General features: G+C 44.5%; 1 protein-coding gene across 1 annotated transcript in view; it reads left to right on the forward strand.

Annotated features, from left to right (window-relative positions):
* Positions 1-19: 19 nt before the first annotated feature.
* The window catches only part of gek (serine/threonine-protein kinase gek), a 51,796-nt gene continuing 38,114 nt past the window's right edge, over positions 20-13,701 (forward strand). The window contains exons 1-14 of the mRNA XM_028322474.1: positions 20-150; positions 1,128-1,281; positions 3,237-3,354; positions 4,195-4,304; positions 5,406-5,537; positions 6,424-6,537; positions 8,025-8,159; positions 8,702-8,809; positions 9,427-9,540; positions 10,255-10,368; positions 11,020-11,124; positions 11,718-11,820; positions 12,226-12,421; positions 13,469-13,587. Of these exons, the coding sequence (XP_028178275.1) occupies positions 20-150; positions 1,128-1,281; positions 3,237-3,354; positions 4,195-4,304; positions 5,406-5,537; positions 6,424-6,537; positions 8,025-8,159; positions 8,702-8,809; positions 9,427-9,540; positions 10,255-10,368; positions 11,020-11,124; positions 11,718-11,820; positions 12,226-12,421; positions 13,469-13,587 (1,753 nt within the window). The remainder of the gene's footprint in view (positions 151-1,127; positions 1,282-3,236; positions 3,355-4,194; positions 4,305-5,405; positions 5,538-6,423; positions 6,538-8,024; positions 8,160-8,701; positions 8,810-9,426; positions 9,541-10,254; positions 10,369-11,019; positions 11,125-11,717; positions 11,821-12,225; positions 12,422-13,468; positions 13,588-13,701) is intronic.

A 13,701-nucleotide genomic window follows, 5' to 3' on the forward strand; every position in this document is an offset into this window, starting at 1 on the left:
TTAATATCATCATTTGCATATGTTCCAGAATCACCCCTGGTTCGCGGGTCTCGACTGGGAGAATCTCCGCGAGATGCAAGCGCCGTTTGTGCCTGACGTGTCATCTCCTACTGACACCTCCAACTTTGACGTCGATGACACGGATATTAGGTGAGTTATTGGTGGTTTAAAAAGTAATTAAGTAAAGCTTTTTTACACAACGAGGAAGCTCTTGATCTACGTCTCACCTGATGGAAAGTGATGATCAGGTCGAAGATGTTTCTAAGCAAATAAATGAATTATTTATTTATTTAAAGGTGGAAGCAAATTTCATCCGGAATCTATTACAGAGGAACTGATTATTTTACTTCTAAATTGCCGTATTTATGAGCTTGTTCAGATTCGCACGTTTCGAATCTTACGATTGTGAGATTCGTACATTCTGTCTAGATGCAATCGCGCTTTTTGTCTATGAACCTCGATCGCGCTATTGCGAGATTAGTAGGCCGTGTCCACATAACGCGTTTTTACTCGCGCGTTTTGAATTGAGCGATTGAGATTCTTAGGCAAAACGCGCGATTGCATGTGGACAGAATGTATGAACCTCTAGTAAATCACAATCGCGCGATTCGAAACTCGCGAGTAAGAACTCGTCATCTGGACAGGCTCTTAGGCGAAACGCGCGACTGCAAGTGGACAGAATGTATGAACTTCTTGCAGAGTAAATACAAATGAGTAGGTCATCTTCATAGAAACGCCCGAGCGCGGTCTACTCCGACCTACTCATTTGTATTTACTCGTCCTCTAGTATCTCACTATCGCGCGATTCGAAACTCGCGAGTAAAAACGCGTCATCTTGACAGGCTCGTAGAGCTAAAAATTAAATAACTAGGCTCGTAGAGGTTCAAACATTCTGTCCACTGTAGTCGCGCGTTGTGCCTGTGAACCTCAATCGCACAATTCAAAACGCCATTTGGACCAGCTCTTTGTACAGTCGACAGCACGTCAACGTAAACACTGTGATATCTTACCTAGTTGCGATAAGGGCGACTTTGCAACGAAAATGTATAGTCTGATGTGCTGTCGTCTGTACGTGCCAATAAATATTTAACTTATCCACCTACAACATAAGACTGTTTATCCCCCAGGCTATCCGAAGCGGTCCCGCCGCCGCAAGCGTCGTCTGCCTTCTCAGGGCTGCACCTGCCGTTCGTGGGCTTTACATTCACGGCTGGGTCCCGCCTGTCCGACCTGGGCGCGCCCGCCGGCCCGCTCAGCCCAGCTAAGAATGCTCCTAGCCAGGTACAAGTTGTGAAGAAATAAGCCTTAACATAGTGGATGCGACGTAAAGATAAGCTCTAAAGGAGCACTATGTGACGCTCGAAAGGCCCTAAAGACACATCTCTCAGCCCTGCCAAGAACTCTCCAAGCCAGGTAACACTTGTAGACAGATATAGTCTGGTCTGTGAGCACGTAGAATTTTGTCCAATGACCCCAAGCTACCCATCCTTATCGCTCGCGCGTAATTATGTTGCTATCGCGCTCGCACACTCACTGCGGGCGCCCGTCGCACAGTCGCAACAGCAATATAATTACGCGCGAGCGATAAGGATGGGTAGCTAGGGGTCATTGGACAAAATTCTACGTGCTCACGAATAGGGCTTTAGCGTCGTCGCGTTCTCGGGGCTGCACCTGCCGTTCGTGGGCTTTACATTCACGGCCGGGTCCCGCCTGTCCGACCTGGGCGCGCCCGCCGGCCCGCTCAGCCCAGCTAAGAATGCTCCTAGTCAGGTACAACTTGTAAAGAAATAAGCCTTAACATATTGGATACTAGTTGAAAAACAATCATAGCTCGAAAACTATCAAAAATCGCGGAACATACATGGGGGTGATTTGGATAGCCCTAGTGATGCTCTACCTCTGGGCTTCGGCTTGATACGACTACTTGAGACACCCTGTATAAAACAGCTCAAACGACACTAATAACATAGAACGTGACAATTGGACAACCCTAGTGCAGAATCTAAAAATGAAACAACCCTAACGTACTACGTGACGTGAACGTGGATCGCTGAGTCGCTCCAAGAACGCGCCAGCCAGGTCGGTACTATAGTTTGATCCGTGAGCACGTAGAATTTTGTCCAATGACCCCAAGCTACCCATCCTTATCTCTCGCGCGTAATTATGTTGCTATCGCGCTCGCACACACACTGCGGGCGCCCGTCGCACAGTCGCGACAGCAATATAATGAGGGCTATCGTTTTAGCGCTCACCAGTTGGCGCCACTGTAGAGTAAGGTCCTGTCACTTGCTAGTAGCGAAGACAGTGGCACCAACTGGTGAGCGCTAAAGTGGTAGGAGGACTATCGCAATTGCACTCATCAAGATGGCGCCACTGTAGAGTAAGGTCCTGTCAATCGGCAGGAGTGCCAACTGTTAAGTATAAAAACGATAGCCCTCATTACGCGCGAGCGATAAGGATGGGTAGCTAGGGGTCATTACACAAAATTCTACGTGCTCACGGATAGGGCTTTAGCGTCGTCCGCGTTCTCGGGGCTGCACCTGCCGTTCGTGGGCTTTACATTCACGGCTGGGTCCCGCCTGTCCGACCTGGGCGCGCCCGCCGGCCCGCTCAGCCCAGCTAAGAATGCTCCTAGTCAGGTCGGTACATACGTAGCAATACATGTTGGACAACCCATTACACCGATTTGATTTGGCCGATTCTTCATACAATTTAAAATCAGGTACAACTATCCAACCAACCAACTTGGTTGCCAACTAAAAATCGGTGGTCTGCGCCTAGTCTAAAGTAAAGTCCAACGATTCTGAAACGACAAGCGGCAAAATACGAACTAAATAACCCAGTATTGATAATCAAAATCAAAATCAAAATTATCTTTATTTGTTTAGACTAATTAAATTAGTTCTTGCAAATCGTCAAATGCTCTTAAGGAGCCTATACATGTCTCATTCTTTTTTTGCCCTACCAGCAGCAGATAGTAGCGTCTTCCTGTCAATGTTATATCTGGGACACTTCAGAGATAATTTAAGTGAAAATTCTTTTTTATCTAAATTAAAATTAATAAGTTTGATTTTTCATGCCAATAGGTGAAAGATAGAGATACTAAAATACTTGTAACTAATACTACTTGTAAATAATTTATGGCAACCCGAAATACCCATACCGAATCCAAAAATAGCTTCTCTAAAGAAGCCTTTGTTGAAAACAGCCATTTTAATTTAATATATTAATTTCAGGCGCCATCCAACGCAGGCGACCGCGCCGCCCTGAAAGCCTTGGAGCGGGAGAACGCCTTACTAGCCCAGACCATCGCAGAGCTTAGGGCGGGCGGCGCCGCCCTAGACGCCGGCGGTGGTAAGTACATAGCATTTGACATATTTTGCAATGAGGGCTATCGTTTTAGCGCTCACCAGTTAGCGCCACTGTAGAGTAAGGTCCTGTCACTTGCTAGTAGCGAAGACAGTGGCACCAACTGGTGAGCGCGAAAGTGGTAGGAGGACTATCGCATTTGCACTCATCAAGATGGCGCCACTGTAGAGTAAGGTCCTGTCACTTGCTAGTAGCGAAGACAGTGGCACCAACTGGTGAGCGCTAAAGTGGTAGGAGGACTATCGCAATTGCACTCATCAAAATGGCGCCACTGTAGAGTAAGGTCCTGTCAATCGCCAGGGGTGCCAACTGTTAAGTATAAAAACGATAGCCCTCATTGTAATTGGTGATAAAGTGCTTCAAAAGTAGTGGGATATGATATCCTTAATCATCATCATTATCATTTCAGCCACATGACGTCCACTGCTGAACATATGCCTCCCCCAATGATTTCCTTACTAACCGGTTGGTTGTAGCCTGCATCCAACGCCTTCCTGCTACCTTGACTTCCTTACCTTATAGTTAAACTCTCGAATCAGAATCAAATTGACCTTTGCTTGTAGAATATAAATAGGTCAATGGTGCATTATATTTTGAACAAAGTGGTAACTTAAAAAAACAAATGTAATTTAAGGATACACTGCAGGAAAACGACCGTCTCTAATTTACCAGAGGCAAATGGAGCATTTAGTATACACTTCCCAAACTGGCTAGATGGGTTGAAGAGGTTTTATTGTCTTAGCACATCACATTCGCACTTCGTAACTGCCATGCGCATGCATTTTGTTCTTAACTGGACGCCCTAACTGGATAAGTTTGTTACAGAGGAACTAATACAGTTGAAAGAAGAATTGGCGACGCTGTCGAAGCGAAACGCGGATCTCGAGGCGCAGTTGCGATGCTACGAACAACTTAACAGCGGAATGACAGCGCAGGTATTTTCTTTAAATTCACCTAAAACTTTTTTTTAAGAATATGAGCTAACTACTATTCCTGCTAATCTCTCCCGCTATGCTAAATATATGCTTGTTTAGATGTGTTAACCACAATAGTTTAGCGGTCGACGGGGTTTAAGTCGAGCTACCGACACTCGATCTAGAATCGGTGGTCCGTCACTGACACCGTTGGGCTATTATCGCCTCGAATGTGGCTTCTATAGTCTGGTCTGCGAGCACGTAGAATTTTGTCCAATGACCCCAAGCTACCCATCCTTATCGCTCGCGCGTAATTATGTTGCTGTCGCGCTCGCACACTCACTGCGGGCGCCCGTCGCACAGTCGCAACAGCAATACTATTACGCGGTTGGGGTCATTGGACAAAATCCTACATGCTCGCAGACCAGGCTTTAGACTTGATGAGTACTCCTTATTCGCTCTGATGAATTTAAATAAAAATAGTTTAAATTTAGCAGACGCAGTTTTATTGCAGAGAGATTACCACAGACAACAAGATGGCGACATAGAGCGATTTGTCTATTAACTAGAGACGTAACTATACTAGTGTAGATCAGCTGAATCGGTAAATAGGGTTCAATANCCGGTACCTTAGTAAACTTAAAGCTTAGTTACAACAGGATATTGCAAAATTCCCACGGGAAGGGGAGTTAGCGGGAAAAAAATTGTATGAAAAAATCTGAACCGCGTAAGATAGATGAAGGGGGGGTAAAACGAGATCCACGCGTACGAAGTCGCGGGCGGCCGCTAGTTTCTTAATAAATGATTAACATATACCATAAATGTGACTTGAAAAAAGACCTTATTTTTTGAAGAAGTGACTCTGGATCCTTCTAAAGACACATTTTTGGGGTAAAAACCTTTCCTATAATGAAATCAAGTTTAGAACTAGGCTTTTAAATAGTCCCAATATTGGTGGGAAGTGGGGATGCATACGTTTGAAAGTGCTTGTCGCGGGAGGGTCGATTTTTGTGATGACCAGTGTATATTCTTATTTCTTGTGTCTACCAAACATGTGTTCTTCTGTGATGTGTCTTACTGTAAATAAACTAATATTGTTTTATTTTATTTTCTCAATCCCAGGATATGGCGTCGTGTCCGCCAGAGATAGGCGCCCGCCTCAGAGAGCTAGAAGCCAGTGTTGCCAACCTAACGCAAGAAAAGGAGGAGCTGGCCAAAGACAAGGCCGATATGAGCGAGAAACTGAGGCTACAGGTGCGTGTGTTGTTTATGGTCGTCGATTTGTTTCTTTTTTTGTTTTGTACTTACATATAATTGATATAACACCGAGTTTCGATACTGCATTGTTTTTATTACACTCAAGCTTAGTTGCACCATCTTACTTTGGCTTTAGCAAACGTCAAAAATCTGTCAAACTCCATACAAAAAGCACCGGTTATTGTTAAAGATACGGTTAAAGTAAGTTGGTGCAATTTAGCATAAGATCGTACCATAATCACCTCTGTTGAATAATTTGAGTTTTATGTGTTTGTGTGATCTGACATTGATATTACATATTTGTTTCGTATAGTACAGTCAGTGTCAAATAGTTCCTGAGACCCAAAGTATAGTCCAACGGTTTGGAAAAGTCGAGTGGCAACAATAAAAAACTAACAACACAGTATTGATTGAGAGTATAGATGAACTACACTGAACTGTCCTTTATTTGACACTGACAGGGGGGCCACCGTCAATAGCGGATCGCTAGTTCCGACTTTTGCCACGGTGGAAACCATATAGTTGCACGAAGATGGTGGCGCCCTGCTGTCAATGTCGTCGGTGGGACATTTCAGTGTAGTTCATCTATAGCGTCCACCTGCAAAATATATCAATTCAAACGTGGCAATAATAGGAACTAATAATTTGGTATTAATAGTAGCACCCTCCTGACAATGTCATAGCTAGGGCGGTTCAGTGTAGGGCATCTTTAGCCAAAAACTCTTTGTTTAGAATTGGAACAAGATTGTGTTGTCAACTTTTGGCCACTTTTGGTGTCACGAACTATTCGACGCTGACTGTACGCTACGGCCATAGACAATAGCACGAAGTGTGGTTAACATAAGCGTGATTAACACGGCGTGTTGCTAACCTATCCCGACAGGACAAGGAGTTGCAGGACGCTTTGGAACAGCGGCGATTGGCCATGGCCGAGTACAAGGAGGTGGCGGATAAGCTGGCCGACCTAAGGCAGCAGAAACACAAGCTGTCGCGACAGGTGACTGTATACTTCACTCATCATCATCAGGTCGGGCCCCACTGCAGGAAAATGACTCCTATTATGTCCAGATGGGCTTGCCATGTCTTTAGTGTCAGTCTTTGTTGCGACAGGTTTACACTTTACTCATCGTCATCAGGTCAGTCCCCACTGCAGGGGATTGACCCCAAGATGGCTGGACGAGCCTGCTTATCATGTGAATTCTACGAGCTATGTAAAGTCGCTGCGCTGTCCGCATCCAGGCTTTACCCGCGACCTTCAGATCGTCTGTCTACCGAGGGTTACCTGTACCGTGAACTACACTCGACACCAGCGTTGCCAGACGTCCCGATTTTGGCGGGACGTCCCGATTTTTAAATCAAATTTAAATGTCCCGCGCGGGACAGGCTCGGTCCCGCTTTTCGGAGAGAGACACTTACTTCACCAGACTATAGCGGAGAATAATTTGGTGGCAGGCCTTTGTTCAAACAATCATTGCAAACGTTGTGATAGGGATAGAGACATGCGATTTTTGGTTATCCAAAGGTAATACGATAAAGAATAACATATAGTAATAAAAACCACCTGTTATAGGGGCATTATTTGGAGAAATTTATCAAATAACCAAAAAAAACATGAATTTAAAAGCAGATTTTTTTTGTTTCACCTTAATTTAAATGTGCACTTTATCGTGACTCACACTGTGTATACGTTTTTTTACTATGTCCCGCTTCTGACGGAAGAGTCCCGCTATTTTCACTCAAAAAGTACCAAAGTCCCGACTTGGCGAAAAAAAAAACTGGCAACGCTGCTCGACACTTATCTACTTCAACCATCAGTTCTATGGGCTATTTGCCGCGCCCACTGCCACTTAAGTTTGGCTATTCTACAAACTGTCTTCAGGCATTTACACCCCTGAAGCAGAGTTAGCTACGACCTTCTGTAATATCAATTTAATCAACGAAGTGTGTACGTAACTAAAGCCCGGTCCGTGAGCACGTAGAATTTTGTCCAATGACCCCAAGCTACCCATCCTTATCGCTTGCGCGTAATTATATTGCTGTCGCGACTGTGCGACAGCAATATAATTACGCGTGCGGGGTAACTAAAGCCCGGTCCGTGAGCACGTAGAATTTTGTCCAATGACCCCGCACGCGTAATTATATTGCTGTCGCACAGNCAATATAATTACGCGTGCGGGGTAACTAAAGCCCGGTCCGTGAGCACGTAGAATTTTGTCCAATGACCCCGCACGCGTAATTATATTGCTGTCGCACAGTCGCGACAGCAATATAATTACGCGCAAGCGATAAGGATGGGTAGCTTGGGGTCATTGGACAAAATTCTACGTGCTCACGGACCAGGCTTTAGTGTAGCGGCTCAACGTTGTAACTTTCATCGTGTGCAAATTCGAGACTACACCTAGATGTCCTATATTTTTTATGCATATGATAGCCCTCGCAAATTAAATTAAATCATAATTCAATAATAATAACGTTCATTACCAGGTGCGGGACAAAGAGCAAGAGCTCGAGAAAGAGATGCAAAAGATCGACGCTCTCCGCCAGGACATCCGGCGCTCCGATAAAGGCCGCCGCGAGCTGGAAGCGAGGCTGGATATGGCCATCGCTGAGGCCACCAAGGTATATAATATTTGTTTCGCTAATTTTGTTTTTGTAAAAGTTCTTGTAAAGATAGCGCACATAATGGACGACATTTTCGTTGACGAGTACAAATTACAATTCATCGCATTTTCGCAAACATCTTGTCACAGTCTGTGACCGGCATAATACATTTCTGCTACTGGTTTCGTGCAAAAGGAACTGGGTCCCCGTTAATATAGGTCTAGCGGTGTTTTTGTAACGTCAACGAGACTTCAGATTTATGTTCTGTCACGTCATAAATGTCAATGTCTCCCCTCGGTCAGACCCATAAATTAAGATTAAAGAAGACTAGATGATCACTAGTTGTGACACACTAGTGACGTTTAGTATGGAAATTGAGTTTTAGTAGTGTTCAAAATTCGTGTAACTTTTAATGGAGGCTATCTTGTTTATACTTAACATTTGGCACCACCGCAACTGGTGACAGAACCTTACCCTACAGTGGTGCCAACTGCCAACTAGTGAGGATACGATGGCCCTCATTAGTGTGATTTGTTTGTAACTGGTTTATATTTCTTCAGGAGCGCAAACTTCGTGAGGAGACGCTTCGCTCGCAGCGCGGCGAGACAGTTAGCGCCGGGCCAGCCGCAGATGTAGCGCGACTGCAACACGAAGTGGAGGCTTTGGAGGTCAGTACTAAGGAGTTGACAGGCCCCATTCGGTGGTCCGACGATCTGGTGAAGGTCGCGGGAAGCAGTTGGATGCGAGCAGCGCAGGAAATCCGCGGTGGATGTCTTCGTCCATTCTTGTTGAAACGAGTGGCCATTGGACGCGACATTCAGTTGGCATACTTTTTCGTCATCATTAGGTCATTAATTTAACCTAGGCGCAGACCACCAACTTTTAGTTGGCTGATAGTTGAGCCCGATTTTAATTTGTACGAAGAATCGGCTGATACCAAATCGGTGTAATGTGCGCACTTTCATATATCTCTATACTGATTAACAGCCCGACTCGACTATTTGCCAACTAAAAGTCGGTGGTAAGCGCCTAGGCTTAGTTTCTAGTGCAAGAGCATGATCCTCTCTAATTTACTAGGGGAAAATAGAATAATAATGTTTGGCATAATAATGCCAAACCCCTTTTTTAAGATTTGGTTGATGATCAAAAATCAATTGGAAGACTCGCTCACCCGTGCGTGAGTGACGTCACTCATCGCTTCCCGTGACAAATCGATCGTTGATCTGTGTGGCATCTAATGTGTTAAATGGAAAGCATTTTATGTGTCACCTGTTTGTTCCAACAGCTGCAATACAAGGAATCTCTGGCGCAGCAGCAGGCCCGGTATAACTCCGAAATAGCCGCGCTCCGCGACCAACTGCAAGAGACTGACGCCATGCGGAATGTGCTCAACCGAGAGGTGAGTGAGAAAACAACTCTATGTGGTTGCAATAGATTCTATTTCTCAACAAAATTGTGCAGTCTGATGTACAAAAAAAATGCTTTGACTTTGTTACAGTCACGTCAAAAATGTTATGGAACTAATCGATGGAACAGAAACCTCAGGAGAGAGGTTACTTTATAAGGCCTCATTTTTGAACATGAACTTTCATTTACACCTAGAGAAATAGCTTCGAAAGAGTTTTGTTCATCTATCATTTTTAAACAGTGAAACAAATAAATAATAAAAATATTCTTGGGCAGTTAAAAATATTGTCCGTTCCAAGCTAGAAGCTTGGTTTCATTGAAAGAAAGAAATGTTGCCCAACGTGGTGTAATTTAGCTTGTCTTAGACTCGAGCACAGTTTCGTTCGACTTATGTTAGTGATCGGTACTGTGCCGATGCGATAGGGCTGACTGTTACAAGAAACTGTATCGCCACCTAGCGTACCACACGCGTATTTTTTGTTATTTCCATAGTGAATAATTTGTTAACAATGGCTGAAGAATACGCGTGGTTATACAAAATCAAAATTCGTTAGGTAAATTACATATACGTTACTCACTACTCCTTGTTTTAATGCCTTGTGGATTAAAAATCCCAGGAGAGTACGCCGTGCGTGTTTTGTGTTCGATGTATGAGATGAACAGGTCTGCTTTTACTATGATACTAATAACACCAAATCTGTTTCAGCTGCAAACTTCAAAAGAAAAGCTGGAAAGTCGCCGCCTGGAACAACTTAGCGACAGCGAAGACAAACAGATGCTCATCAACGAGAACAGGAAACTGGCCAAAGACTTGGACGCGGTGCGTGTATTTTGAACTTTATGTCGTTGTATTAAAATCGAAAATCAATGAAAAATCTCATACTGCCCGTTTTAAAGATATTATTCTGTAGGCGTAGTGTGAGTTTATATCAAACGCTTCGACTGAGTTAAAAATATGTATGAAAATTTTAGTTAGGGGTGCTGTACAATCCGTCATACATTTAATGTCACTTTTTTACGCAGTCACTAGTGAAGACGTTTGATGTAAAGTCACACTAAGGCCCAGAACAGACGGTGAAACGCAACTGCAACGAAACTGCAACTGCTAGTTACTTTTGAGTTGCATCTAAGTTTCTGCCATAGCGTCCGTTGAGAGACCACACACGGCGCGACCAGTTTGAAACTGTCAGTTTCAGTTTCATTCATCAGAATGATCAGAAGGTTGCAGTTCCGTTGCATTTGCGTTTCGCCGTCTGTTCTGGGCCTAAGCCCTCTTATCAGTAATTAGTAATTGAAATTAAGTATATTGACATCAGAATCAACAAAATAGGGCAGCCAGTATGTGACGTTATTGACTACGCTACGTTGTGAGGGATGTACTATTAAATTTCAAATGGGACTTAAAGTGGTAAGTCTGAAAAAGAAACTGCGGTAATATTAGAATTACATATTTGAATTATATCATAAACAGATGGCAGAGAACGGCAGGCGGTGGCATGCGGAAAGGCGGCAGTTGGAAATGGAATTGGAAGAGTATAGAGCGAAACGCGACACCATGCAGCATTGGGAGATTCAGGTTCGAACACTACACTCGTGTGTTAAGTTTGTTTTATTGCTATAGTCTTGTCTGTGAGCACGTAGAATTTTGTCCAATGACCTCTAGCTACCCATCCTTATCGTTCGCGCGTAATTATATTGCTGTCGCGACTGTGCGACTGGCACCCGCAGTGAGTGTGCGAGCGCGATAGCAACATAATTACCCGCGAGCGATAAGGATGGGTAGCTTGGGGTCATTGGACAAAATTCTACGTGCTCACAGACCTGTCTTTAAATAATAATACACAATATCTGAATAAGTAAAACACTTTCAAATGCTGTTTTTTGTTCATTGACTTGTGAAAAGGGTACTAGCACATTGTAACTGACAAATTAATGTCAAAAGTTTTTAGAAAACAATACATTAAATGTCTCAAATAAAGTATTTAAGTTGTCTTTGGCATTCATATTGCTGTTAAGCGGTTTATACTATTCTATCAAGAGATTTGTTCCAATTTTATTTTCGTGTATATGGACGACATCTTTATGAATGCAAAATCTAAAGCAGATCATTCTTCATTTGTACGGATATTAATGTCTAGATTGTTAACTAGCTTTATTTTTGGCTTGCAGATAGCAGATATAATTCGATGGGTGGCAGACGAGAAAGAGGCTAGAGGCTACTTGCAAGCGCTCGCGACTAAGATGACTGAGGAGTTGGAGTATCTCAAACATGGTGGGTTTTATTTCTTTTAAATAAGATTTAATTAATGAATAGGTGATTTAAGTGCTTTTTTTAAGCCTATTTACAGAAATAAATGAGTTTTATGAGTTTTAGTTTTTTAAGAATGAGTTTTTGCGATGTTACAAATAATCTGGTTCAACGAGGTTACGGAGAAACCGGACGAGCTTACGATCCTTGGGCTCTTTAGTAATATTTCTGTCATGCTAGATGCAAGAAAAGACCACTTGTAGAGTGAAGAAAAGTGTATAATTTGACATTAAAAATATTTGCATAGTATTCGCGTGTAGTTCTTTTTTTTTTGCATAGTCAAAAGACTTCACTCCGTTGTCATCCGCATGTTATATAGCGACGTGTGTTATGTCCCAGGAGTTACAGAAGCATTTATCTGTGTTGCAGCGAGTGCATCACGCGGCGTGCCGCCATCGTCGCCTCCGGGCGCCGCACCAGGTGGCTGGCGGAACCGGCGTTCCCAGAAACTGGACAAGATGGAGATCCTCACGCTGCAGTCGTCGCTCCACTCCGAGATCCAGGCCAAGCAGGCTGTTGGCGAGGAGCTGAGCCGCACGCGAGCCGAGCTGCTGGCTAGCCAGAGGTCAGTCCCCGTCACCGTCATTATCATCATCATCAGGACAGGTGGAGAGCCTCAAGCTCCAAGTCGCTTCATTCCGAGACCCAGGCCAAGCAGCTGCTGTTGGCCAGCCAGAGGTCAGTCCCCGTCACCGTCATTATCATCATCATCAGGACAGGTGGAGAACCTCACGCTGCAGTCGTCGCTTCACTCCGAGATCCAGGCCAAGCAGGCTGTTGGCGAGGAGCTCAGCCGCACGCGAGCCGAGCTGCTGGCTAGCCAGAGGTCAGTCCCCGTCACCATCATCATCATCAGGACAGGTGGAGAGCCTCACGCTGCAGTCGTCGCTCCACTCCGAGATCCAGACCAAGCAGCTGCTGTTGGCCAGCCAGAGGTCAGTCCCCATCATCATCATCATCACCAGGTCATTCAGTCTCTCTTGCACGCGCAGTGGACTGCTCTGGCCAACCATAAGTCTGTTGTCATCAACATCATCATCATCATCAGACCCGTACGCAGCGCCTTCGACGTTTTTCTTTTTTCTCCTCACTCTTCAGGCGTCATTGCACTCCGAGATCCAAGCCAACAACTAACACCCATATTCACAAACATCACTATGAGGTCTCACAGTGCGCGTGGACGCACAGGGTGACACACGAACCAATCACAGAGCTCTTTTCAGCGCTGTGCGTTCGATTTGCTGCTTCACTTAAGCAAGCATCGTTTGTGAATACGGGTGTAAGACTTAAAAAGACTGCGGGACCACACTCCTCACAACCATCACATGCTCAAATTCTAAAAACTAACCTACGGGACACATATGGTCCTTCGAGCCGGTTTTTTTCTTGAATTTCATTAGCTAAAAAAACGTTCACTACCATAGTCCTTCCCCAATAATTTCCAGATTGGTAATCTTTTTGGTATATATGAAATCGTCTGTTCACTTATTGTTCACTTCTGTAGCTGTGCATTATTAATAAATCCCCAATAATTTCAAGATTGGCCTGTTGGTACTTATGAAATCGTCTGTCCACCTTGTGTACACTTCTGTAGCTGTGCCTTGTTCCTCAGGGAGCTGATGGAAACCCGCCAGAGGCTGGACTCTTTAGCGCGCGATATGAAACACAAGGAGCAACACATTCGCGATATGCAGGCGCGCCTCGACGCGCCGCACCAGCCCGCCAGCTCCTGTGAGTATGCCACGCTATATTACTCGCACACATACGCTTTAGTTCAAGTGCTAGAGCGTGAGAGGTGAACTGAGATGATAAGACAGACAAGGAAAGCATATTTATAGGATCCCG

The sequence above is a fragment of the Ostrinia furnacalis genome, unplaced genomic scaffold, assembly GCF_004193835.3.
Source record: "Ostrinia furnacalis isolate ACB-3 unplaced genomic scaffold, ASM419383v2 OfSCF7650, whole genome shotgun sequence".
Lineage (NCBI taxonomy): Eukaryota > Metazoa > Arthropoda > Insecta > Lepidoptera > Crambidae > Ostrinia > Ostrinia furnacalis.